The sequence below is a fragment of the Myotis yumanensis genome, unplaced genomic scaffold (assembly GCF_028538775.1).
Source record: "Myotis yumanensis isolate MYYU_CA2020_CCGP unplaced genomic scaffold, mMyoYum1.0.hap1 SCAF_1, whole genome shotgun sequence".
Lineage (NCBI taxonomy): Eukaryota > Metazoa > Chordata > Mammalia > Chiroptera > Vespertilionidae > Myotis > Myotis yumanensis.
In genome coordinates this window covers 210,716,761-210,743,177 of record NW_027223752.1, presented here as the reverse complement: position 1 = coordinate 210,743,177, position 26,417 = coordinate 210,716,761, and the positions used below count along the sequence as shown (strand labels likewise).

The 26,417-nt window shown below is 42.0% G+C and overlaps 1 protein-coding gene across 2 annotated transcripts in view; it reads right to left on the bottom strand.

The window, feature by feature from the left end:
- The window catches only part of CORIN (corin, serine peptidase), a 207,763-nt gene that overhangs the window by 6,038 nt on the left and 175,308 nt on the right, over positions 1-26,417 (bottom strand). For both annotated transcript variants that reach the window (XM_070397080.1, XM_070397085.1), the window contains 5 exons: positions 25,767-25,893; positions 11,606-11,722; positions 8,577-8,626; positions 8,256-8,430; positions 2,446-2,717 (listed from right to left, as the gene is read on the bottom strand). In XM_070397080.1, coding sequence (XP_070253181.1) covers positions 2,446-2,717; positions 8,256-8,430; positions 8,577-8,626; positions 11,606-11,722; positions 25,767-25,893 — 741 coding nt within the window. The remainder of the gene's footprint in view (positions 1-2,445; positions 2,718-8,255; positions 8,431-8,576; positions 8,627-11,605; positions 11,723-25,766; positions 25,894-26,417) is intronic.

The window sequence follows — 26,417 nt, the reverse complement described above, 5'->3', positions numbered from 1 at the left end:
AGAAGGATAAAATGGCTCAAAATGAGGCTAACTATATATGAAATGATTACATTTTTATTCTTTACTTAAAATGTCATTTCAAAAACAAGGCTTGTTTGCAGTCAGAATTTTCCAATTAGAAGGAAGGGTTGACGGCCACCCTCCAGTCAAACCCCCTTGTTGTACTGAGAAAAGCGAGGCACACAGTGGTTAAGTCCCCCGGGCAGGTAACTTGGCTCACACTTTCCCCAGTAAAACCAACAGCCACTGCAATGAAATGGAAAGTGATCAATCACCCCACGGCTCTGCCCCAGACAGGAGGCTGCCAGCTCTGCCACAGGCCACACCCGGCGCCTCCAGCAGGTAGGGCCCGCCCTCTCCTCCGCTTAACGCCTGTGTCTCACCATGAGACCATGTGCTATGGGGGCCATTATTTGAGACCAGAACCTTTCATCCTAGAGGACATGACAGAAAGATGTTGACAGGGACAAAGCCATCCCTTAGCATCCGAGGGGACTGTGTGAATTCCATCTTGCTGGAAAGTTCTCAAAAGAGAACAATGGCTTCTCAAAGCATGAATTTGTAGTTGCTTCGCCATTCTACAAATGGGGATGGGGATGCAGTGGAAATGCACAGGGAACCTGATTGGGAGAAGGAATCATGTTTGGAAAAATCAGTGTGATGAGGACAGTAAAAGTTCCAGGAGTTGTCCAAGAACGGTCATAAGAACAACCGCTAACATGCATGGGGTACTAAGAGCAGGCCAGGCACCCCCCCCCCACCCCCCCCCCACCCCCCGCCATTCTCGAGGCCTCTTGTCTATACTCGTTACAATAGTCCTATAAGCTAGATGGTTGCTGTTATGTTTCCCCTGTATAGTCAGGCTTTCTCACCGAATCCACATCTTTGCTCCTCACGCTGCACTGTATTTGTGGCAGGTGCGATATAGTACAGGATTGCTGTCAGTTTGATGTGGACATTGTGGGAGCAGTACAAGGAGAGGCAATAGAACGTATATTCAGCTCTTATCGCTATTGCAGTACTAATTGTAGCTTTTAGAAAGCAAGGTGCCAGGAACGGTGACATCACATGTCTGACCTTGCCTTTGACGTTCTTACACGTGAGCTTTTCAGACATCACTGACTTCTGTCTATTGAATTTTTCTTTTTTGTCATCAATTGACCATATAGAAAGGAAACTCAACTTAGCTCAACACTTATCTGACAAAATTAAAAAAAAAAAAAAAAAAAAAAAAGAGGCCTTCAAGTTGGCAGCTGCTAAGGTGGCTCACAGGACAGCCATCAGCATCGCCATTCCCGAGAGCCACGCACACCCGTGACACGGAGTGGCCTTGGAAAGAAAATGTCTTGTGGGTTAAATTCATATTCTCAACCCTAAGAGGTCAAGCAAAATCGAGAGTCCATTTGGGGGCTGGGAGTAAGTAGGAAAAATGTTTCAATTTCTATGTTTTGTATGTTCAAATCATCTAGGGCCGTGGTCGGCAAACTGAGGCTCGCGAGCCACGTGCGGCTCTTTGGCCCCTTGAGTGTGGCTCTTCCTAAGCCGTACGAGTACCCTAATTAAGTTAATAACAAAGTACCTACCTACATAGTTTAAGTTTAAAAAATTGGACTCTCTAAAGAAATTTCAATCGTACTGCTGATATTTGGCTCTGTTGACTAATGAGTTTGCCGGCCACTGATCTAGGGAGCCAAACTACTTTAATCAATTTAAGGAGGCAAATAGCAAACCAGTTTTCTTTGGAGAAGGACTTCCTGGTTGTCTTACAAAGGTCGACAAGACCAAATCACAAGGCAGGACTGGAAGTTGGGCCCAGCCCTAGGCTGCAGGGCGGAATGCCTAACCGCTAGACAGGCGCAGGTGATTGGCCTGCAGAGTGCAACCCACCCGTGGAGGCGGGTCACAGGCATGACTGACAGGTCTCATCTGGCTTGGTGCGCCAAAGCATTGGCACTGGCTCCCTGGAGAGAGACTCTCAGCTGGAGAAGCGTTTTGAGGCTGCCCCTGAGCTGGGAAGGATTGAGTGCCATAGCTAACATCTATCATTTGCGTGGGGGAGTGACGCACATGCTCAGTGTGTACCATTTGTGTCTATACTTTTTTAAAAATTTATTTATTTATGCAAGTCTTTTTAAAAATATATGTTTATTAATTTTTAGAGAGAGACGAAGGGAGAGGGAGAGAGAGATAGAAACATCAATGATAGGCTGCCTCCCGCACACCCTCTACTGGGGATCAAGCCTCAACCCAGGCATGTGCCCTGACCGGGAATCGAGCCTGCAAACCTCCTAGTTCCTGGGTCGAGGCTCAACCGCTGAGCCACACTGGCCGGGCTGTGCCTATACTTTTAGAAGTGAAATGGGGGGTTATTGCCAAAGGCTCAGAAGTAACTCGGGGTCTTTCCGTGACCAGCTGAAAGGCAACGCGCTGCGCCCACCGGCTTACTTTTGCTGCCCATGTGGCCCCAGCCTGTGATGTAGCAGTACGTGTCGGGCTCCAAGGCCTGCTCCGCGCTGGGCAGGCAGACCGGCCGCACGTAGCTGGTCTCCTGGACCTCCGCGCCGAGCTCCACGATGCTGATGTCGTAGTCCACCACCGCGCGGCTGTAGCGCGGGTGCAGGATGATGGTCCTCACCCCGCGCGTCTGCACGAAGGCCGACGGGTGGTCGAGATTGTTGATGCCAAACACCACTGTCCACACGGCGGCGTTCTCTCTCCTGCAAGAGTAATTCGGGAGCCATTGGCCTCTTAACCTCTCGAGAGAGAAAGCTCAGCGTCACACCCGTCTCAGGTGCACGGAGCAGGCAGGGGAATTTACACAGCGGCAGGCACCGTGTCGCTGCGCACGGTAACCAGTCACTGTGGTTTGCAAGTTGCCACAATCTAGTTTAGACATGAAAATGGCACATTTGTGCTTCATGCAGCTAGCCAACATCAGAGATTTTCTGTATCTTTTTGGGAGAGCACACACTTGCCCTTTTTTACCCTTTTTGCCTTTGCTTTAGTATCTCAAATATTTCCCCCTTTTTAGGAAAAGAACGAATATTTACAATGAACACCTGTAATAGAAATCACCCTATTTTGTCTTACTCCAGAAAGAGCATAGCTAAGTGGCAATGTGGAGGTAGTTTAAAGGTCACCAAATTTGTTCTAGGAAATATCACGCAACAGCGTCATTGCTGTTCTATAAATATTACAAATGTCTTACTTTTAATAGTGGGCTCTGCCCTTGGTATTTCTAAAGAATTCTCTGTGACACATGCCGTGAAATGACTTTAGGGTGACCCACAAGGAAATGCGTGAAGGGGCTGGCTGTGCGTCAATAAGTCAGACCACAAGGCCTGTCCATCTGGAGGGCCATCGCTTCCCAGTTCTGCTAATGCTGTCATGTTGAAATGCCCGGTGTGACCCGACCTTCTGATTGTTCAAGGGAGACCGAAGTTCTGGATGTCAGAATGATCTTTTCCAGACCACTCAGGTCATACCTACCCCGCCCAAGCAAGAGACCACAGAACCCTGCTCAGTGCAGATGCAGAGTGCATGGATAGGTAGTTGCAAGGCTAGAAGAAACAAAGAAGTAACTATGAAGGTTGGAAAGAGAAGAGCATCCAGTTTCAGCAAGCCCCAGGAGCTATGGGTCGGCCCATATTTTAGGCCAACTGCTTGCTATGTTCTAGACCCAGACATTTCCACTGAAAAGGGAAGGAAGGCAGAGAATACCTCCACAGGGGGCAGGACGGTGGGGAGAGGGAGTCAGGTCAGTTACCAAGGGCTTTTGACAACCACACTGGCTCGCTCTCCACTGATGCTAAACAACAGCACCCCAGGGGAAGTATGGATATAAAATGGAAAATTCCCGTTTTACTGGGCATTATTACTGAAAGGAATGGATCAACCCCGTACGTCGATAAAATGAAAAGAAACAAACTGTGAATGACTGGCATAGTTCATAAGCACCTAGAAGATAAAAAATAGTAACCCTGAGGACACAACATGGGTTCAGTATGAAAAGTCAAATCTCTCACTTTCTTTTTCGAGTATATTAAAGGACTGAGATTGGGACAGGTCTGCCCAGCGTGTATAACAGAAAGATCTAGGAACAAAGAAGCTGAAGGTCCTGGTGAGAGGGCTGAAGTGACCAGCCCAGGGTACTTCGTCAGCTGGAAAGAGAAAGGAGATGAGGAGACCACATTTCCTTGATGGGCTGAGATAATGGGGGAAGAAGTGCAGACAAGCAACAAAAGTCTTGTTAGAGAAGCGATTATGGTCACACTAGAGGCCCGGTGCACAAGATTCATGCACTGGCGGGGGGGAGGGGTCCCCTCAGCCCGACCTGTGCCCTCTTGCAGCCTGGGACCCCTCAGGGGATGTCCACCTGCTGGCTTAGGTCCGCTCCCAGCAGGAAGCTAAACCGGCAGGTGGACATCCCCTGAGGGGTCCTTAGCACTGCTGTGGAGGCAGGAGAGGCTTCCGCCACCGCTGCTGTGCTCGCCAGCCGTGAGCCCTGCTCAGGGCTTCTGGCTGAGCAGTGCTCCCCCTGTGGGAGTGCACTGACCACCATGGGGCAGCTCCTGCGTTGAGCATCTGCCCCCTGGTGGTCAGTGCTCATCATAGGGACCGGTCATTCTGCTGTTCAGTCAATTTGCATATTAGCTTTTTATTATATAGGAGGATAGTAGGATGATAGTTATTCATGTGGGTTTCCTGGAGAGAAATCAGATGCTTCTGACAATTACTAGTTGTTTGCCAGCCTAGGAAGGTCATCTTTCCATCTATCAGACGCAGAAGAAGGCAGGAAAATTGCTGTTCCATTACCCCTAAAAGGCAAAGTCTTTCTCCCTTACAACTGTTGAATTCTTATTAGGGCATATGGAACTTGATCTGATCAGCTTAGCATCTCATGTTTTTAATTTTCATTGGGGATTTTTAAAGACCTCTCCATGGAAGAGCAAAACAAATTTGTGGCTTTTTCCCCACCAATATAATTAACAGAGACAGGCCTGAGGAGACCTACAGATGAGTCACACTGGGATTGGCAAAGTATGGGATCAGGATATGAAGTAAATCCCATTAACTGCAGCAATCGATGGCTCCAGCAGAGAGTAAGGCTTATAATTAGAAGTTCTCAAAAGCTTGCAGGGCCACTGGAGAGACTGTAAAATAGAATCAGAGTTATTAGCACACATTCAAACGAAGGCTTGTTTGAAGTTGGGCCATTTCTAGTTTCTTATGGACAAGCCAGGCCCCTCTTGACAGTTCTGTAGAGTTTAGTGTTCCATAAAATTTCACCAAGGCCTTTGATATCTTACCCATTTCCTTAATTATAAACACATATTTCTTCTCTATTGCAAGGCTTCTTCTTAACTGCACAGATCCGTCCGTCAAAGAGGAGACTTGGACGCCACATACGGAAACAACAAACATTGGATCTGAACCTGGGTGAACTAGCACGTGGAGAATGTGTTTCCCTTAAAGACCTGTTGGATTCGTTTAGGTAATCATCTTTTGATGAATGTACTCTTGCTAGTCTAACCTTCTAATTACCCTGGAGTTATAAATCAGACCTGGAAAAGACATCTGGAAACATCTGGCTTCTTCCGAAACAATTACATTGCCGTGTATTTCCTGACAGACTACACAGACTCCTCAATAATTTAGGGTCTTAGACACTAAATGTTCTCCAGTGGAGGTACTGGTTTGATGTTTTATATTTCACTTTCCCAAAAAGAGTGATCAAATAACTGGATATACACATTTGCATTTCACAATCACTTATCACATTACATTCTAATTATTTGTTTAAGTGTCTGCAACCTCATTAGGTTAGCAATCCAAAGAAGGAAATGTGTATTCATCTTTGTAACCCCCACCTGGAACTGGATATACGTGCTAGGACTCCATCCTATAGAAAGGCGAGCACCAGTGGGTGAGTAGCTTTGTATAAGGAGGTGTGTTGCAGTATTGTTAAAACGGTAGCAAATTGGAACTAACCGGAATGTCCATCAGCTGTGGAATAGTAATAAAAAAAGCTATGGTAAATCTATGTTATAGAATATCATTTTGCTTTGGGAAAGAATGAGTTAGAGCTACATCCATTGACCTGGACGGATGCCAGCGATATATTGCTACACGAGAAAGTCACCTTACAAACACAAGTATAGAGTGGGATTCCAGATTGTAAAAGGAAGCAATGACACCTGGGGGAAATGTATGTTTATAGCTGTGCCGGCACATTTACCAGGCTGTGATGGGGGCTACTGTGGGGAGGGTGAGGAAGTGAAGGTGAGTGTGAGAGGAGAGAAAGACAGTGCTAGCAAAATGCAAAGATACTAGGGCCATAGTGCTAAGGGAAAAGGGAGAATGCATGATTTCAGTAATAATTTTTATTTTAAGTTGACCTTTATCAATGTCTCACTTATTAATCCCAGGCACGATTCTCAGGGCTTTACAGCGGCTCACTTAATGGCTGCACCACCCCTGTGACTGCCATTTCCTTCATTTCACAGAGGAGGGAACTGGCCCAGAGAAGTTCATGAATTGATCCATGGTCACACAGTAAGTGGCAAATTTGAGAAAAAACAATAATAGGCCAAAAAAATGAAATTACTTTTTTTTTTTAAATTAACCTGGGCAAATGAAAATAGTCAATTAGGTGATAGGACTGTGACTTAATTTGTTTTAAAAATTTGCTATTGCTTACTATGACTTTTAAATAAAGTAAAATTATTAAAAATAAAATTGGTGGTATGATGGTTATTTAAAAGAATGTCCTCCCCCTGGCCAGTGTGGTGGCTCAGTTGTTTGGTTCATCATCCGGTACAACTAAAAGGTGGCAGGTTCAATTCCTGGTCAGGGCACATACCCAGGTTTCAGGTTCGACCACTGGTCAGGCAGTACAGGAGGGAACCAATCAATCTCTCTCTCTCCTCACTTTCTCTTAAAAGAAAAAATGTCCTCGAATCCTTTGACACTCCTCCCTCGGAGAAGAGAGTTTTGTGTTTCTTCCTTTGGATCTGGGTAGGGCTCAGAGGGCTCTGACCAGTCCCACAGCAGAAGCAGTGCTGCATGTCTTGGAGGCTGGGTCACAAAAGGCATCGCATCCTCCTGGCTCCCTCCTTGGGAAGCTCACTGTGCCCAGATGTTAGTCACCATGCTGAGTCCCACATGGGGAGGAACGAAGGCCCGGCCCACTGGCAGCGCTGCCTGGAGAGCGCAGCTGCCCCCGCCCCCCAACCCTCCCACCCCCGCCTCAGAACCTTCCAGCTGGTGCTGACATTGCTGCCCAGCAGAGACAAAGTGCACCAGCTATGTTCTTCCCGGTGTCTGACCCCTGGATCTTCTGGGAGCATAATGCATGTTTGGGGGTTTTCTTTGTTGTTGCTCCTGACATAACAGACAGGTGGATCACATGAGGACCTTCCGCAATAATGTTTGTCAGCTGGGGGTAGGTATTCCCTTAGTCTTCCTTTTCTGCTCCTTTAGGCACATTGTCCTGGTTAATTTATGTGCCAATGTGGCTGGGCCATGGTGCCAAAATATTTGGTCAAAGATTCTGGATTTTTCGGTGAAGGTGTATTTAACTGAGATTAACATTGAAATCAGTGGGCTTTGAGTAAAGCAGACTACTGTCCATAATGTAGGTGGGCCTCGGCCGATAAACGGAAGGCCTAATAAACAAGTCAGTCTCCCCTGAGCAAGAAGGAATCCACCTGGCCAACGGCCATTGGACGTGAACTGCAATCCTACCCCATCTTCCGGCCAACCCCGTTAGATTTTGGACTCGCCAAGCCTCCGCAATCATGTGAGCCAACTTCTTAAAGTAAACCTCTCGCTCTCCTTGGTCTCTTTCTCTGGAGAACCCCGACTAATACACAGATTGTACCTTTAACTCTGCTTCCCAAAGTCCTCACCAGTTCCTCCAGCACCCTCCCCTCACTGTAGTATCCCCTTGAGTAAGTCCCCCCTTTCACTCCACATGTATCTGATGTATTCAAAGGGCTAGAAAAGACACCAATGCTGGCCGGGGAGTCAATCCGCTACACTTCCTACCCCTCCCTCTTTAGGACATAAATCATAAGCAAGATCTATCCTTCGCACGTACACAGGCTGACAACACCGAGGGCAGAAAAACCCAAGCAGGTAGAGGCCCAGGAAGAAGATCATCGGTGGCGTTTGCACTGAAGGGGCTTCACTAAGAACCCAGGTGGCAAAATGACCAGATCCAGGCAAAGCAAAGGAGAAAGGGTGCAGCTCACCCCTCGAAGCAGTGGGCGACGGTCAGGACCCACTTCTTGGCAATGAGGACGCAGCCACAGATGTGCCCACTGGGCTCACTCTGCAGGGAGCACTGCCAGGGCCACCTTCCAGGGCGACTCGTCCGGCCCCCGAGGATCCTCTTGTTCATTCGGGCAGCAGGGCGGCGCCCACAGTCTACCAAGGAGCAGGAGAGGCAGAGGCGTGTGTGACTCACCCCCAAACCCAGCTAGACGCTGTCACGTGCAAGGGACCGCTTTTCCCCTGAGCCAACCCAGCTAAATAAAGTGTATGCCCCACTGGGACATAATTCATTCTCTCACCTTGTTTAGGGCACAGAAGAGAAATCTTACTTCTGCTGTGGCAAGACTGCCTGGATTTGGAAACATAAAATGGTATAATATTAAGTTACATTCATTGTTCACTTCAAACACTACCCGTGAAAAACAAGCCATAGGTTCCACCCTTGCCTGAGGTCAATTCTCACGGCGGGGCTGTTGTCAGAATCACCTCGGGGATGGGGTGTACAAAGGACGTGTACTTTTTCTAGTTTATTTAATATCATTGTAATCAAATTTCACATTTGTCAGAAGGGAGGCTATTGTTAGCAAAGTTTCCCACCTCATCTTGGTTGATGAAACCACCCAAAATAGGAACTCAAACCATGATTTTCCAAGTAGGGAGGAGAAAATGGGGGGAGGATTGGGCTGCTTCTTAGAATCTACAGTGAGGGGGACCATGTCAGATTTTTATGCTCATGGAGAGGCATGTACGTCAAAAAAATTTGAGAACTAGGTTGAAATAAATAAAATATTACTTTAAAATGTTAGAAAATGGATAAAAATTGAATATTTAAATTGTCAAATAATCTTGCCAAGACTATTAGATTATGGATCTATGACTGGCTGACAGGTAAAAGGGGGTTGACTTTATTCCATGTAGCTCTAGATGGCAGGGTCAGGCCTAATGGTAGAATTCATAGGAAGTGTGGGCTCAGGAGAAGAACTTTCTAAAAATTGGAGTTAACCTTTGAAGGCAAGAACATGGGCCATGTTTCAGCACTTATCAATGTGGCTGCACCAGAAAATTCAGTGTAGGGTACATCAAGTTTTAATCACAAAGCTCCTTCCAACCATGAAGCATTTATTTACAGTGCAAATGAAAAAGACAAAAAAATATGTGGGGGGACTGTTAGATATATCATGATGTGCTTAGAATCCTAGACCTCTCAGAATAAAAAGTATAGACATATACATACATAAGTATATATCCATCCCTACATGTGTCATTTCTACATTTCTTTTTGAAGATTTACTGTATTTTCATTTCTTGCTAAATTTGCATGGGGATCTGTGTAATTATTTGTATACAACAAATTACATAATACATAAAAATTACATTGCTTTTTTACTTCCCACAACCTGAAGTTGTATCTCCTCCTCCGTCTCCTCCACCTCCTCCTCCTCCCCCTCCTCCTCCTCTTCCTCCTCCTTCTTTTCTCTCTCTCTCTCTCTCTCTCTCCTTAATTTCTTTGTAGCACTTCCCAATATCTGAAATTCACATTGTTCACTAGCTTATATAGCCCATCTGCCCACCTATATAATGTATGTTCCTTGAGACCAGGGTCCTTGTCCCCCTAATTCTCTTCTATATCCCCTCAAAGCTTAGCACTGAACTTGGCATGGAAGAGACGCTCAATAATTAATTGCTATTTGTTAGATCCAAAACCATAGCTTATACCAGGGGTCCTCAAACTACGGCCCGCGGGCCACATGCGGCCCGCCAAAAACATTTATCCGGCCCGCCGGGTGTTTTTGCTGCCGCTGCCTGTCCTGCTTAGCAGCCGACTCATCCCGGGCCCGCAGTGCGCATGTGTGGAATGTCTGAGGGACAGTGAACTGGCCCCCTGTTTAAAAAGTTTGAGGACCTCTGGCTTAAACGAATAGGAAAAGACACCAAAGACTATCCATCTCAACTATTTATACTATAAGAAACTGTGGTTATATATATAAGATCCCACATCTAATTAGTAAGCCAGGACTCAAGCCAGTTCTACCAACTCCCAATTCAGAATGAGGTATTTTACTTATTGATTTGACCTGAGAGGGCTTCTCCAGCATTCCCAGTTTGGGGAAACATATCACACTGTTGAAAGATTCAGGTCATTGTTCTGGAGGAAGTACTTCAGTTGACAAATATTCAGAAATGTGGCTGCAGAGTTTGGTCTATGGGGAAAATGTCCAGACATCCTAAAGAAAAGGGGCCCACCTTTGGTTTTCTTCTTTGGAATTCTTAAGCAGTGTCTTCCCTCGGACTTATTCAAAGCTGTGGGGTCAGAACCTGGTTTGAATTGAGAGGCTATCCGTTCCCATCTGCGGGCAGTGAGTTTTGAGTTTTGAGCAAGTTATTTACATATTCTATAGCTATGTCCCTATCTATATATATAAAAGCCTAAGTGGCCATTAGACCATTTGACTGGTAGCTAGGATGCACACTGACCACCAGGGGTCAGACACTCAATGCACAGGCATGGAAACATGGAACAAACTGATGAATCTCAGAGGGAACGGGGGAGCGGAGAGGGTGGGAGGAGATTAACCAAAGATTTTATATGCATACTAGAGACCTGGTGCATGGATTCTTGCACCCGTGGGGTCCCTCAGCATGGCCTGTGAGGATTGGGCTGAAACCAGAAGTCTGACATCCCCCAAGGGGTCCCAGATTGCAAGAGGGCGCAGGCCAGGCTGAGGGACTTCACCGATGCACAGATCTGTGCACCGGGCTTCTAGTAATGTAATATGCATCAACTTCCTTGACTTATCTTTCTCCTACAGACTAGACAAGGGAGGTGGCTCTGTTTAAGATGCCATTATTCTTAGGGGCAATTTTCCACAGGCGCACTTTCAAGGCTACTTGATTCTAATTCCATCCCATGTCCATTTTTTTTCTCAGACCTTCCAAGCTTTATTATTTTTCATTCCTTCAATTCCCTTTGTTAACTAGTTACATGTAGCATTGGTAGGAAGTGCAAACATGGAATTCGTTTCGAGTAGGAAGTGAAAAATAAACTCCAACATTAGAATGCAAGTTCCTTCTCCTTTACCACAATAGTTTCTGTAATCATCATTAAAGGAAAACATCATTAGCCAAGAGAGAGAGGGAAAAATCTATATCTAGAAAGAAAAAATAAAGCCAAGCGATGTTGAAGTTAAAGGCCAGCAGCCATTCTGTGGAAACTCACTGTTGATGTGACAAATGTGCATCATCTCAAGTGAGAAAGAGAGGAAGGGCCCGGATGATAGACTCTCACTCTTTAATGCACACTACTCAGCTCTTGGGAAGGGTGTCTTACCCTTTCACCAGCAGTTCATGCAAAGTGCTCCCATTGAGGCTCTCCCAGTCGGAGTGTAACGTCAGCCACTGCTGGTCTTGCTCCTGTTCCTGTATGAATTCGGTCACAGACGGTTCTCTGAATGAAGGGTAAAGACGAGTTAAACAGTCCAACCACAGTGATCTTTGGTCAGACCAGTGATGGCAAACCTTTTGAGCTCAGCGTGTCAGCATTTTGAAAAACCCTAACTTAATTCTGGTGCCGTGTCACATATAGAAACTTTTTGATATTTGCAACCATAGTAAAACAAAGACTTACATTTTTGATATTTATTTTATATATTTATATGCCATTTAACAAAGAAAAATCAACCCAAAAAATGAGTTCGCGTGTCACCTCTGACATGCGTGTCATAGGTTCGCCATCACTGGGCCAGACAGTATCATTATTTGGCACTTACTCTCTTTCCCAAAAAAAAGCATTAAATTATAAATCAATATTTCAAGAGGGGGATTTGTATTTGAAATTTGGCGTGAAATGTGATCAGCAAGAGGGGAAGTTACTATAAGTTTACTAAAGCAAAAAAAAAAAAATTCCAAATTATTACAGCTGTTTTAGTCATTCCGTCTGCTGACATGTATTTGAACTTGGTGAGGTGTTAGAATTCTAACATATATGATGTAAAAATTCCAATAGCTAAAATACAAGAGCAACTTTAAACAGGGGTCAAAAGTAAAATAAAATTTATCTGGCTGGGTGCTTTTTTTCTTCTCTTTTCTTGCCCAATGTTATCGTGCAATGTAGCAATACCTTTAAATAAAAATAAGTAATAACTAAAGAGAATAAATAAATGGCCATTCAGTGTCTGCTTAGATGGTATAAGATTGTATGTAGAATTATTTTAACATACTGCAAAATCCTTATGCACTAAAAATTGGGAAGGACCCTGAAAAACAGAGACAAGAGTTAGACAACATTATTTTGTTCCTGACCCACATTCTCACTCAACTTCCGCCAACATTGTCCTGTGATTGTCTCATTCAATCATTCAAATAAATATGGTTACACTGCATCCAAGATTTAAAACTGTAGGTTTCAAAGTATTTAGGTTTTAGTGTAAAATATCCTATTCTTCATAAATCAGTTGGTTTATTTAGGCAAGCCATATTTGAAGAAAACCTTTGGGGATTTTATCACCTGATACAAAAAAAGGGTAGAAGAGGTAGAGGAGTTAGTTTTAGACAGAAGGAAGGGGGTGCTTCCTTTGAATCTGGGAGGCAGTGGGAGAAAAGGAAGCAGGTCCTTTGTTGGCCTTGGAGAAGGAGAGAGAATTCATCAGGAGAACTGAAATCAGACAGCCTCCACTTATCAAGTAGCAGGGGTGTGTGATGAGGAGGAAAGTGATATGTTTATGGAATTGTTCCCTGGTGGGATTTTTTGGAGAAACACATCAGAGATAACGTAGAAGAATAACAAGTAGCGTCAAGGGTTCAGGGGAACCTGGAAATCTTGAAGCTGTGGTAGCGTCAAGTCTATATGCGTAGTGACTTTCATTTTTGATAATGGAATGCTGTGTGGGGTTTTTTGCAAAAAAATAAAAGCAGGGGGGCAAGGCACAGGAAAAGGAAAAAAGTTAGATTCAGTGGCAAAGAAAAATGATAATTTCATCCGATTATTAATTACTTTAAAATTGCTATAAATAGGGGTTGGAGGATGGGCAGGAAGTGATTAACCAAAGGACTTGCATGCATATATGCATAACCCACGGACATAGGCAATAATGCAGTGAAGGCCGGGGAGGGGGCAGGAACATGGTGCAGGGGATCAGTGGGGAGCGGGGGGTGGGGGGGGGGGAACATCTGTAATGCTTTAAGGATAAAATTTTTTTAAAAGAAAAAGAATAAAAACTTTTAAAAAGGGAAAAACCCTTTAAAGAGAACATTTGATGATAGAATAAAAGCCAAAGATTAAAAATAAAACAGTCCTTAATAATGAATGGATTCTAATCATTTGATTTGAAAACAAATGGCATAAACCCTGACCACACTTTAAAAAAGAGTTGCACAAGGTTTAAATTTATTTAGAAACTTGGGAGAACCGTTAGATTATTGAGGCCTTCACAAAGCCTACTGCACAATGAGGATTTTTCTTTTCCTCGACCAAACTGGGAGTCTGGCTTCCCACCAATCCCAGAATGCTGATGGGATGGTAAGTATGAAAGTCAGCGGCCACACAGAACACTCCTGGTGTTTCTCCTGATCCCTGCATCCTGAGAACTCCTTTCTGCAATGGAACAACCATGGCCGCCTACATCCAGGCATTTTGCTGGCAAAAAGCTGAAGGAAGATCAGCTCAGCCTTGTTCGATCAAGTCATTGTGTGGGCAGGTATTCACAGGCCGCCAGGGACTTAAACAAGAAGGACAGTTCAGCAGAGGATTTACACTGGAGCTGGAGAGAAAACTCACTACAAAAGGGCCCTTCAGTCTTTCAACTCAGAAGGTCCCTCCAGTTAACCAAGGGCTCCCTCCACTGAGCACTGCATATAGGATAATTTTACATTTCACTCCTCAGCCTCCAGCAAGAAAGGCAATTTAGCCTAAATCTCTTAGTTACATCAAGTGGAAAATCGAAGACATTCATCATTAAGAAGAGGAGAGAATCATTATAAAAATTAGTTTTCCATGAAATCCTAAACACTAGCCTGCTTCTCGTGGACAAAAATAAATCTTTCAGCTCTAAAAACGTCATCCTATTGCCCATTAAAAATATATCCATGAGTCCAGATGGTTCATTTCTTCTATCACACAGAATCTGAGCATCTGTGTGATTTTAATTTTTCTTGTGTTTTTTTTAAAAAATAATTTAAAAATCATAAAAGTAATACTTATGCATGGAAAAAATACGCAATGAAAATACGTACATCTTCCCATCCCAGATGTATAGAAACAACCACTGGAAATAGTGTTTGCGTATCCTTGCCAAGCCTTTTCTATAATTCCTGTATATATATATATATACTCCTGTATTTCCAGTCTATACACATTGTTCTGTGCGCTGTTGATGACGCTTTCATTTAATGATTCACCTCGGAAGTCTTTCGATATAATAACATTTGTTAACTATTTTCTCTATGCCACGTATTAAAAGACTAACTCATTTATCTTATTTAATCCTCTCAACAACTTTGTGAAGTCTGCTGTATTATTATTCCCCGTTTTGGAGATGGAAGAATTGAGGCAAAGAGAGAATAAGTAACTTGCTCCAAGGCCACACAGCAAATAAATGGTGGAGCTGGTATTTGAATGCCTGAGGTCTGATGTCAGGTTACCATTCACTCCTAACACTTTGAGCACTATGTGGCCCAACTTCATTAACAGCACAAGCCATGTTCTTTTTTTTTTTTTTTTTATCACTGCATAGTGTTCTCTTACACGGCTGTGCATACATTACTTAGCCAATCCATGACTGATGTACATGTAGGTTGTCTCCAATTTTGGGCTATACTAGCAAAAAAGCAGCAGCAAACACCCTTAACCATTCAACTTTGCCTATATGCACTAGTGATTTTAGAATAAATTTCTAAAACTAAAGTTATTGAATCAAAATTTAAATTTTCAATTAACAATATGAATTTTCTCTTCAAAGAGTAATGCTAATTTACATACTCATCAAGAATATGTGTGTCTGTGCTTTTTATTTTTACTACATGTATAAAATATAAATCATGCTATTAAAAGGTATCTGGAACCCTAGCCAGTTTGGTTCAGTGGATAGAATGTCTGCCTAGGGACTGAAGGATCCCGGGTTCAATTCCGGTAAAGGACACATGCCCTGGTTGCAGGCTCAGTCTCCAGAAGGGAACGTGCAGGAGGCAGTCAATAAATGATTCTCTCTCATCATTGTTGTTTCTCTCCCTCTCTCTTCCTCTCTGAAATCAACAACAACAACAACAAAAATATATATATGTATATATATGTATATATATACATATATATATTTATTTATTTATTTATTTATTTATTTATTTAAAAAGGTATCTGGAACTTAAATATTGCTCAAATTTTGTTTGGCATTTCATAATTCATTTGACAACATCTTTTTTTCTATATTACATCAAGAGACAAATTAAAGAAATCCTGTTGGGTGGAGAGCAAAAAAATATTTTGCCAGTGATTAAGCATAAAAGTCACTATATCCTAAGAGCAGGGAATGCTGGGCAGGGAATGCTGTCAGACCCAAGTGCTTCTACAGTCACCATGAACTCCTATACAGAAAAGGAAATTTAAGCCATGATCTAATGATTGAGGGGTGGGGAACATCCGGTCCTCGGTCTGTATAAGGCTCAAGAAATCCTTTGGTCTGACTCTGCCAAAGCATTAAGAGTGAATTAATTAAATGTTTGACCAAATATAGCAGGCAAATTTTTAAGCTGCTAATTTTGTATGGCCCATGAATAACGTTATAAATATCCAAATGGCTCCTGGCATTTGGCCCCTGAATTCCCTCATTTGACAGCCTGAGAAAACTGGGACACACATCGAGACTCATCCCAAACATTTGTGGGGCCTAGAGCAAGAGTGTAAGTGGAGGCCCACATACCCTATGCCTTCATAGGGTTAGAAGTCAAGTTAGATGTTAGAAGTCAAGTTAACAACCTATTAAATAAAATTCTATCTTTCCTCTTGACAATCAGATTTCTTTAGGTTTAAACGACTGTCCCTGGAACAGTCGTTTTCAAACCTTGGCATTCATTCATCAGAATTACCTGGAGAACCTGTTAAAATGGAGATGTTGCCCCTTCCCCAGATTTCCTGATTCAGCAAGTCTGAGATGGGCCCAAAAGGTTGCCTTTCTAATAGGACTCCAGGTGCTGTGGCTGGTGGTGGTCAGGACCATAATTTGAAAACATTGCTGAACAAAAACCAGACTCTCGATGGGCATAACTCCTTGGCTGACAGACTTCTTGCACTCTGGGGTGAAGCTTGGCTGGAGGCAGAAAGCCAGGGTGGTCCCTCTAAATTGGGATTTTGTGCCCTTGGCACTGTGACATTTTATACCAGACTAGAGGCCCGATACACGAAATTCATGCAAGGGCCTTGGCCCTGGCCCCCACCCGCTGCCCCCATGGCCGGGGGCCTCTGCCACCTCTGCCGAGGTTCCCACCTGCTGCAGCTTTGTCCAGAAGGAAGGACGTCCAGAAGGATGTCCGATCTAATTAGCATACTATGCTTTTATTAGTATAGCTAATTATTTGCTATGTGAGGCTGTCCTGTGCACTGTAGGATGTTTAGCACTATCCCTGGCTTCTGCCCACTAGATGCCAGGAGGACCCCATCACTCCTGGATTGACACAAAAGTATCTACAGACTTCTCCAAACGTTCTCTTAGGGCAGGGCCACCCCTGGTTGAGAACCACTCCCCAAATCATGGGGTCCAGGGAAAGGTCTCTCTGTTCTGGGTCTGAAGGGGGTACTGCACAGAGAAGCAAAAACTATTTCACTCAAATTTGCTTCTCGAATTATGTGCTCATAAGACATTAAAAATTTATAAATAGAACTTATCCAGAATTCTGAAACATCCTGACACTACAAAAGGAATTATATATTTCAAGGCTTAGGTGATTAGAGTAGATCTGATTCGACCTCTAGACAATTGGCCTATACTTGTTCCACTCCCATCAAGTCGCTTTGTATTAGCAATAAGGCATCATATGCTTGTGTCACAATTATGTTGGGAGTGTTTACTTAAAAACAGAAAGTCAGCACACATCTCCGAAAAACAAGCCTTCTTTACTTCTGACAGCGAGAGGGAAATTACAAACGTGTGAAAAAATAATTTCTGATACTGAGAAGTGTTTTGAAGGAGACAAAAGAAGCAAATAGAGAGTGACTTGGCATGGGTGAAAGCTGCTTCAACGAGGTAGTTGATATATGAGCTGAGATAAGAATGCTTAGATAGAGGTAATTGTGAAGGTCTAGAGATCAACATTACAAACAAAAAGAACAGTAAAGGAAAGCCCCTGAGATGGGAAGGAGCTTGCAGTGTTGGAACATCAGTAATATTAACAAAAAGTTGCTGCCACCAAGTCAATCAACCAGAGTCCCCAAGCTGAGGTGCAGTGAAGGAAGAGACTTTATTCAAGCGAAAGGGCTCAAGTAAAGACTCAAGCAAAGCCGCTGAAGTGTAGCAGCCCAAGCATTACAGCCCCAGGGTTGCAACTCAATTGCCACAGCTCCAGTGAAACAGCTCCATGTCACAGCTCAAGCCAGGAGGAAAAGAAGCAGAAAGTGAGCTCCCCAAAGAAAAGGAGAGATTGGCTTATATAGAGAGAAGTTCCTACCCCTGGCCCCTGATTGGTCCATTTTCATGCAAATGAGGACTCCAATTAACAATTTGATTGGTCTAAAACCATTGTCCTGATTGGTTGAAATGGAGCCATTCTGATTGATCAGTAAAGATGCAAAAGATGCAAATATAACTGTGCAGCTCCAATTAGACAGAAAGTCTCAATTCTATTGGTCAAAATATAATTCCAGGAACTCCTTTATAAGGGTCTGCTTAGACAGCGGGAGCACAATGCAGAAAGCTTGGCTGCCCAATCTGTGCCTTTTGGCTGAAATACTGCAAGCATGCGAGGCCACATACACAATGGCTGCTAGACTCTGATTATAAATGTGGGCCTTATTAACCACAAGGAGTCCTTCTTTAGCAGGTACATTCTTTCTCAGCGTCAACAGTAATAAGGTCAATGTGTCATAAAGTTTAATGGACTAGTGGAAAGTGCTAGGATATTGGGTAAGCGAGAGAGGCAGGATACAGATTATGCAGTCTTACATGCCAGAGTGAGAAACTGGATTTTGAGTTCAAACTGTATGAATAATAAGGCCAGCAGGCTTGCCATATAGATATCATTGCCGACTATCAGTCCTATCTAGGAGATAGAAGAAAGCCAAATTGTAGTAGGTTTCAAAGACAACATGAACAACATAGTAGGTCAGAACTTAAGTCATCACCAGGAGTCTCCTGTTAGAGTTCCAAAATGAAGTCACCAACACATAAGGAATTCTAACAGAAGTCATGCAGACCTCTTTGGTCAATTCCTGATGGAACACTCAAGTTATAAATCATATTTTTATTTTCCCAGGACCCATTCATATCTATGTCTAATGGCTATATTCATTATGACTGGGGGATCTGATGCACCCAGAGATTTTATGGAGATTAATTCTTCCTATTCTAAAATCTTCTTGCTTACAATTATTCTGATATTTTTGGCTAAAAGCTGGGTCTTGACAGTACTTATTTCTAAAGAACCCATGGAAACCATCTTTAATTTTATAAATCAGGACATGAATCCATTTTTCTAAACCACAAAATGAAATGTAAGTTTTTAAAAATCTAATTAATTCAGGACCTCAAGTAGTTCCATTTCAGTTAATAATGGTGAATCTGTCTACACCACTGAGAAGTTTCCATTTAATTTCATAAATTATTCATTAACTCAACTGACAGTTTGAGATTTCATTTGCTAACAAATATCCAAATTCTTGCCAGAACTTGCTGTTAGTGATCTTATGGAAATGCTCTCAGGACAACTGGTAGATTTACCTTGCTTTGTTTATTAAAACCTCATATCCAATGGTCTCATGGAAGAACTTTAAATCATTTTCTCTTTCTTTAGGATGTAACACTTTTTCAAGAAAAGTATTATTCTTTCTCACCCCAGAATAGCACATTCCAAAAAACACTACACCCACACATTGGACTCTACGATTTTCTTCTCACCCAGGCAGTCATTTAACCAGCAGCTTCTTGCTAATGGGTAGGAAATGAATACTCTGTGCCAGAGCTACACATCTGCCAGAAAACTACAAAGCTTCTGTGTGAAAAAAAGAAAATAACACTTGGTGAGTTTGCTTCAGCTGAGTTCTACTTACAAGATGCCAGGCATCTACTTATTACTCTAAGTGACATTTCAAAAAGTAAAAAACACTTGGATTATGGTGCTGCAGGATAAATTTCTCCTACCCCCACCTCCTCATTGCTATCCATTTAAAAATCATACAATGGTAAGGTCACAAGATGGTGTGAGGACTTACCACAAAACTCCCACATAGAGCAATATTAAAAGGGACTTATGTTTGAACAGCTGGTTGGCCTCATCACTGAAGTATGTTTATTGATAACTGGGTGCTTTAAGGACCTACTCTTAGTACCTGAGATGTCCTTTGCCTATGCTCAGACTTGAATCCTTGTTCACAGATGGCCATCAACTTAGAAAAGCATCAGAGAGCTCTCTGGACTCTTTAAGGCACTAATCACATTCAGGAGGCTCCATCCTCTTGACCTTATCACTTCCCAAAGCCCCACATCCAAATAGCATTCTGTGAGGAATTAGAAATCAACATATGAATTATGGGGAGGTGGGACATTCGTACTGTGGCAGGTGGGGTTTATAGGAATTCAGCCACAGAATAGTGAGTGCTTCCATGGAAATAGGAAATCAAAGATTTCCTACTTCCCCCACCAGCCTCTCACTACATTTCTTTGCTCCCCTTTTGCAGCAAAATCCCTAAAAAATGTTCCATAGTTACTTTTCATTTCTCTCTTCCCACTATCTCTTAGGCTTTAGCCCCCTCACTCCACTGAAACTGGTCATGCCCATGACATCCACAGAGCTGAAACCAGCAGTTGGTTTTCAGTCATCAGTTTACTTGACTTCTCAGCAGCATTTGATACAACAGACCATTGCCTTCTCCTTGATACAGTTTCTCCACTTGGTTTCCAGGATGTCCATACTTTAACACCTCTGGTTGTTCTTTCTCAACTCCTTTGGCTTGCTGCTTCTCTTCTCTCATCCTCTTAATGTTAGGCCTCAGCCCTACATCAGCTTCTCTATTCTATACTCACTCTCTTGGTTATATCACCCAGTCCCATAAATCTATATATCATCTGTCTTCCAGGGACTCCAAAATATATATCTCCAGCCAAGACCTCTTTAATAAACTCCAGACTTGAGCCTTATAAACACCTCTATTTGAATGTCTATTAGACAACCCAAACTTAGCATGTCCAAAACAGAACTGATCTTTCTCCCTAAACTTGCTCCACCCACAATCTTCCTCATCCAGTTTATTTTTATCCCATCGTTCCAGTTACTCCAGCCAAAAACCTTTAAGTCATTCTCAGCTCTTTTCTTTGTTAACTACTCTCAACCCCTAACCAACATCTATCTGTCAGGAAGTCCTGTTGACTCTACTTTTCAAATATATTCAGAATCGAACCATTTATCACCATGTGCTCTGCTAATATACTGATCTGAATCACCAAAATCTCTCACTTAGATTACTTCAGTGGCCTCCTAACTAATCTTCCTGTTCCTTTCCTTGCCCTTCCAGCCTATGCTCAATACAACAACCACAGTGATCTCTTTTAGTCAGAGGCAAAGCTATAGAGAAATGGGAACCCTCATGCATTATTGGTGGGAGTAGAAAATGATACAGCTCTTCATAAAATAGTTTGGTAGTTATTTAAAATAATTAAACATCAAGTTACCATCTGACCCAGCAATTCTAGTCCTAAGTATATATACCCTTGAGAATTGAAAACATAGGTTCACATATAAATATGTATTTGAATATTCATAGCAGCATTATTGATAAGAGCCAAAAAGTAGAAACAACCCAAATGCTCATCAATTGATGAATGGATAATCAAAATGGGGATATATACAACCAATAGAACGTTATTTAGCCATAAACAGGAATAAAGTACTGACACATGCTACAACATGGATGAACCCTGAAAAACATTATGCTAAGTGAAAGAAGCCAGACAAGAGATGCACATAATGCATGATCCTATTTGTGTGAAGTGTGCAAAAGAGGAAAATTCATAGAGACAGAAAGTAAATTCGTGATTATCAGGGGTTGGGGGAAGGAGGGGCAGGGCATGACTGCTGATGGGCACGGGATTTCTTTTTCAGCTGATGAAAATGTTCTGGAATTAAACAGTGCTGATGATTGCACACATTGTGACTGTACTAAAAACAACTGAATTTTATCCCTTTAAAGAGTGAATTTTATAATATACGAGTATGAGTTATTTTTCAATTTTTTTGAAGTTGGCTACAAAGTTTTAAACTTTTGGCAACCTGGGCTACATTTACTACAACAGAGGATTGAATCTGTCTTTGAGCTTCAAGGAAGTCAGCCAATAAGAAAATCATCTTGAATTAGATAGTTCTTACATGACAAATGAAATCTGAAATTAGAAACTTCTCCTGAGAGTAGGAAAAAAATTACAGTGTAAATCTTTACACAAAGGACTATAAGGTTACATAATAGATGTTGTCTTTGGGTTTTCCCAAGACATAAAAATATGTTTTGAAGCATGTTTCTTCTGTTGACCAACTCTAAAAGATTAGGGCATAAAATCAGATTGAAATTAATTCCGTAAAGGAATTTTGCCAAAATAGTACAGCCTGTTTCTGGATGATCTAACTTTACATAAAGATAAACCTTGTGAAGCCGAGAGACACAGAGAGTCATCACATCCCTTTGACCAACTTCCTCGAATACCAGATGTCTCAACTGAGCATTTGGCAAGTGTTAGAGGATAGTTTAAGGTCTGATTTGTATCGTTGATTAAGTAAATGTCCATATGTTTTTGATACTGGACATGTAGGTAGCAAAGTCCATATACTATCATGAGATTTTAGGGACTTGATTTATATGCTTGTCTAATCAAATAACCATCTTACTTCCAAGCCGGGTGAACTCTAGAGATACTTGCAGGTGGGGGTAAAAAGGTTCTCAAATTCAGCAAAGAACTCTGAATCATCTCATTCAGACAAGCACTTACCTGAGAGCCTAGCATTTGTGCGGTTAGACAAGGAAAGTCTGAAAAATGCTAAATGCAGGTGTTTTTAATCAACTGCCTCTATCATGAAAGCATTTCAGTAGTATCCCTGCAAGACATGTAATTGGGTGTAGACATGTAATTTTTTATGAACTAGCTCCAAAATGTACCCCCTCAAGTCACTGAATGACCTATTTGAAGTTGGGTTACATTTGTTTTGGATACCACACTACAATGCAGATTTCTATAAATGTTTACTGAATGAATAAAGGAATAACTTTTTTTATCTATTTTTTATTGATTTTTTACAGAGAGGAAGGGAGAGAGATAGAGAGCTAGAAACATCGATGAGAGAGAAACATCGATCAGCTGCCTCCTGCACATCTCCTACTGGGGATGTGCCCGCAACCCAGGTACATGCCCTTGACCGGAATCGAACCTGGGACCTTTCAGTCCGCAGGCCGACGCTCTATCCACTGAGCCAAACCGGTTTCAGCAATAAAGGAATAATTTAATAAATATATACTACAGCATTATCTTAGATCATCTTAGAGCTGAATATTTTTATATAATTTTAATAGAAATGTCATGTGCTGTGCTATCAATGAACCATTTTTAGATGACAAAAAGTCTGAATTTTTCTCTAATTTTATGTTCTTGGTTGCTTGCTCATATGTCTTCCCAATACATTGGAAGTTCTTTGGTGATGTGATTCACATTTGCATCCTCCACACAAGGCCTACTCTCATACAGGGCCCTAAGCAGAAGTTTCTTATAACTTCAAGTTTCTGGTGCAGAGTATGTTTGAAGGTATAAAGGCAGGCCAGTGCAGTGGACACTTCACTCCAGAAGCTAAAGAAGACCGCTATGCCTTCTCCCCGCCTCTGGCAGCTGGAGTGTCAGTCAATAACTAGTCATAGCCAGACAGACCCTCCTATTGAGGACTTTTAATCTGGAGAAAATGGCTCAAAGGCACTGGGCTACTTCAAGTTGATTTGAGGCATCAGTGGCAGATCTGTGAAGCAGCTGGTCTCAGGAACAGTGTTAACAGAGCGGCTTCCTAAACAGGAATTGGTCTCATCTTGCTCATTATCTTCAATCCTGCCCCACCCTGGCTGTGCAGGTTTCTGTCAATTCATAAAACACCCACGTAAACTGAAGAGTTTGAAGGCAATCAAAAAATACAAAAATACTAAGATCACCTTTCCTACTCATTTCCTTGAAAGACTTATCACTACTTATCCATGAACTCAGCCAAATAATGGTTATGATTTTCCAACTATACTGTTCAGATTTTCCTAGTAGTTCTTTGAAATAAAGTTATCTTTTAAAAAATCTAAATGTCAATTTAGATTCTAAATATCTAAAATACTGAAATGAGAATTTCCCACCATGTTAAGAAAATGGAGTAAAGAGATTTTTTTAATTCAATATGCACACAATATAGGTAAAGGAGGAAACCATCAAAATGTCCATCAATGGATGAATAGATTTTTTAATATGAGGTATACCTATGCAATGGAATATTATACAGCCGCAAACAGGAATGAAGTGCCAATATATCGATGCATAATATCATTATGCCAAGTGAACGAAGCCAGGGAATGGTGATGATTGCATAACACTGTAAACATACTAACTACCGCTGAATTTCACACTTTAAAATTGTTAACATGGTGAATTTTATGTCATGTGCATTTTACCACAATAAAAAACTTAAATCTTATATGCAAAAAATTAGAAGAAACATAAAGTAGAATATTTAAAACAAGATCCCTTCTACTTGGAGTAGAACCGGGTGGCTTATCAAAGAAATTTTTCTGGTTGTAAAAATCTTTGTAGTTCCGACTTTCTCTCAGAACTCTCAATGAAATCATCCATCATCATGTAATCTAGCTTTCACATTAAGAAATAATCCTGTGTCTTGGTGAGGGGAAAATAAAGCACTTTTAAAAATGCTTTTCATTTTTTCTCTGACCAAATCATAGTCCCATTTCATTTAGACATAATAAGGAAGTTGCGAAAATAAAGTATAATTTAATGGATCTTGGCAAATATAATTTTTCCACTCTGACAAAGTTTAAAATTCTTTTATTATTGATTAGCCTCGATTACTCAATTTTCCAAAGATGTGGGTCTTTATGTGGGAAAAATGAGCTGAAGATTCTGGGATTTAGAGAATTTTTCAAAGTGAGATTTTATTTATTTATTTATTTGTATCTTCACCCGAGGATATTTTTTTTATTTATTTCTTAGAGAGAGTGGAAGAGAGAGGGGAAAACAGAGAAAAACATCGCTGTGAGAAAAACACATCAATTGGTTGCCTCCTGCACAAATCTTGACCAGGGCCCGGGCTGGGGAAGAGCCTACAACCAAGGTACATGCCCTTGACCTCTTGACCAGAATATAACCTGGGACCCTTCAGTCCGCAGACTGACGTTCTATCCACTGAGCAAAACCAGCTAGGGCTCTAACTGGGATTTTAAAACGATGCTGCTACCTATTATTCCCTAACTGAATGGTTCATCATTGTAAAATTGTTTCAAGTTTGCTCAGTGGAATCCTGGGAAATGCCATTAGTACAATTTTTATTCTAGTATGTTATAAGTCCATTTATTTCTCTCATTTCTACAAATTTTTTTTCCCAAAAATCTCACATACATAGTGATACACACACACCCACACACACACACACACTCAGATATATATTCTAGCACCCTTCAATTATTGCTTTCCATCCCTGATAGAACTGAAAGAAAAAACCCCACATGATAGCAAGTATGCAACTTTTGAAGTATCTCTTTGAGTGTGTTTATATCAAAGGCAGAGTGAGTGTCTTCTCATTCTACTAGGAAGCAAAATGGTGAAACGTTCCCTGATCTAGCTTTCCTACATTACTTGGGGTAAACCGAAATACCAGCAACTTCAAGTTTATTTCTCAACTTATGAAACAGACGTGTGCTGCTTAAAAAGGAATGTTCAATACTCTCTTAGGCTGTATCGCACGATTTTCCAGCCAGTTCCTCGTAGGAAACCATCTTAATGCTTTTATAAATAAGGAAAGCATTTCACTTCAGATGTACTTAAAATACAATTAATTCATTTATTTTTAGAGGCTTCATCAAAGTCGGTTCTGCACCCAGACTCTTCAGAGCAGGTGCCTGTCATTAAATGCGGTGCTGTCACCTGATTCATTTCCCGCGCCAGGGAGGGCTCTGTTTGAGAGCACTCCGCCGCTCCGCATTCATAAGGAAGATATTACAGCCAAGTTCCGTGAAGCCCTCTGAGAAATTCATCAGTGCTACACACTACTGACCTTACCCTAAACCCATCTGCTTGCAGGCCAGCTGACTCAAGGTCTCCTGCCAGCCATCTGCACACACGTGGTGTTCTGTGGCAGACCTGTGAGCAGTCAGGAATGATGAGTTCTCCTTTTGAGAGAGGGTCACTGAGAACAAAAGAGAAAACCCTAATTAAAAACATTTCCTCTCGAGAATCCAAAGGGTAACTTTACGTGCCTCTCTTCACTTGCATACACTCATTTTTATTCATTTTAGTTAGGAACCTTTTGGTGAATGCCTGCCCTGTGACAATCACTGCCTCAGTGTGGTGGAAGACTGAGAAAATGGATTAGAAACGTTCTCTGCCCTCAAAATACTGCAGGTTCCAGTGAAAGAGACAGAGAGCTCTTAACTTGGGTTTTTTTTTAGAAGATGGCCAGAGGCAGGGCCCATTCCCATTCGTTTTCCCAATAATTTGCATAATTATAAGAAGCTAGTTGTACCTTCACTGATATCATTTCCTTTCAAGAAAGCACATGAGAATGCAAGTGTGTGATGGTGAGCATGCAAGTGTGTGATGGTGAGCATGCAAGTGTGCGATGGTGAGCATGCAAGTGTGCGGTGGTGAGCATGCAAGCGTGTGATGGTGATGTTAATCTGGCATATGCACTAATTCCTATTCTATAAAAGA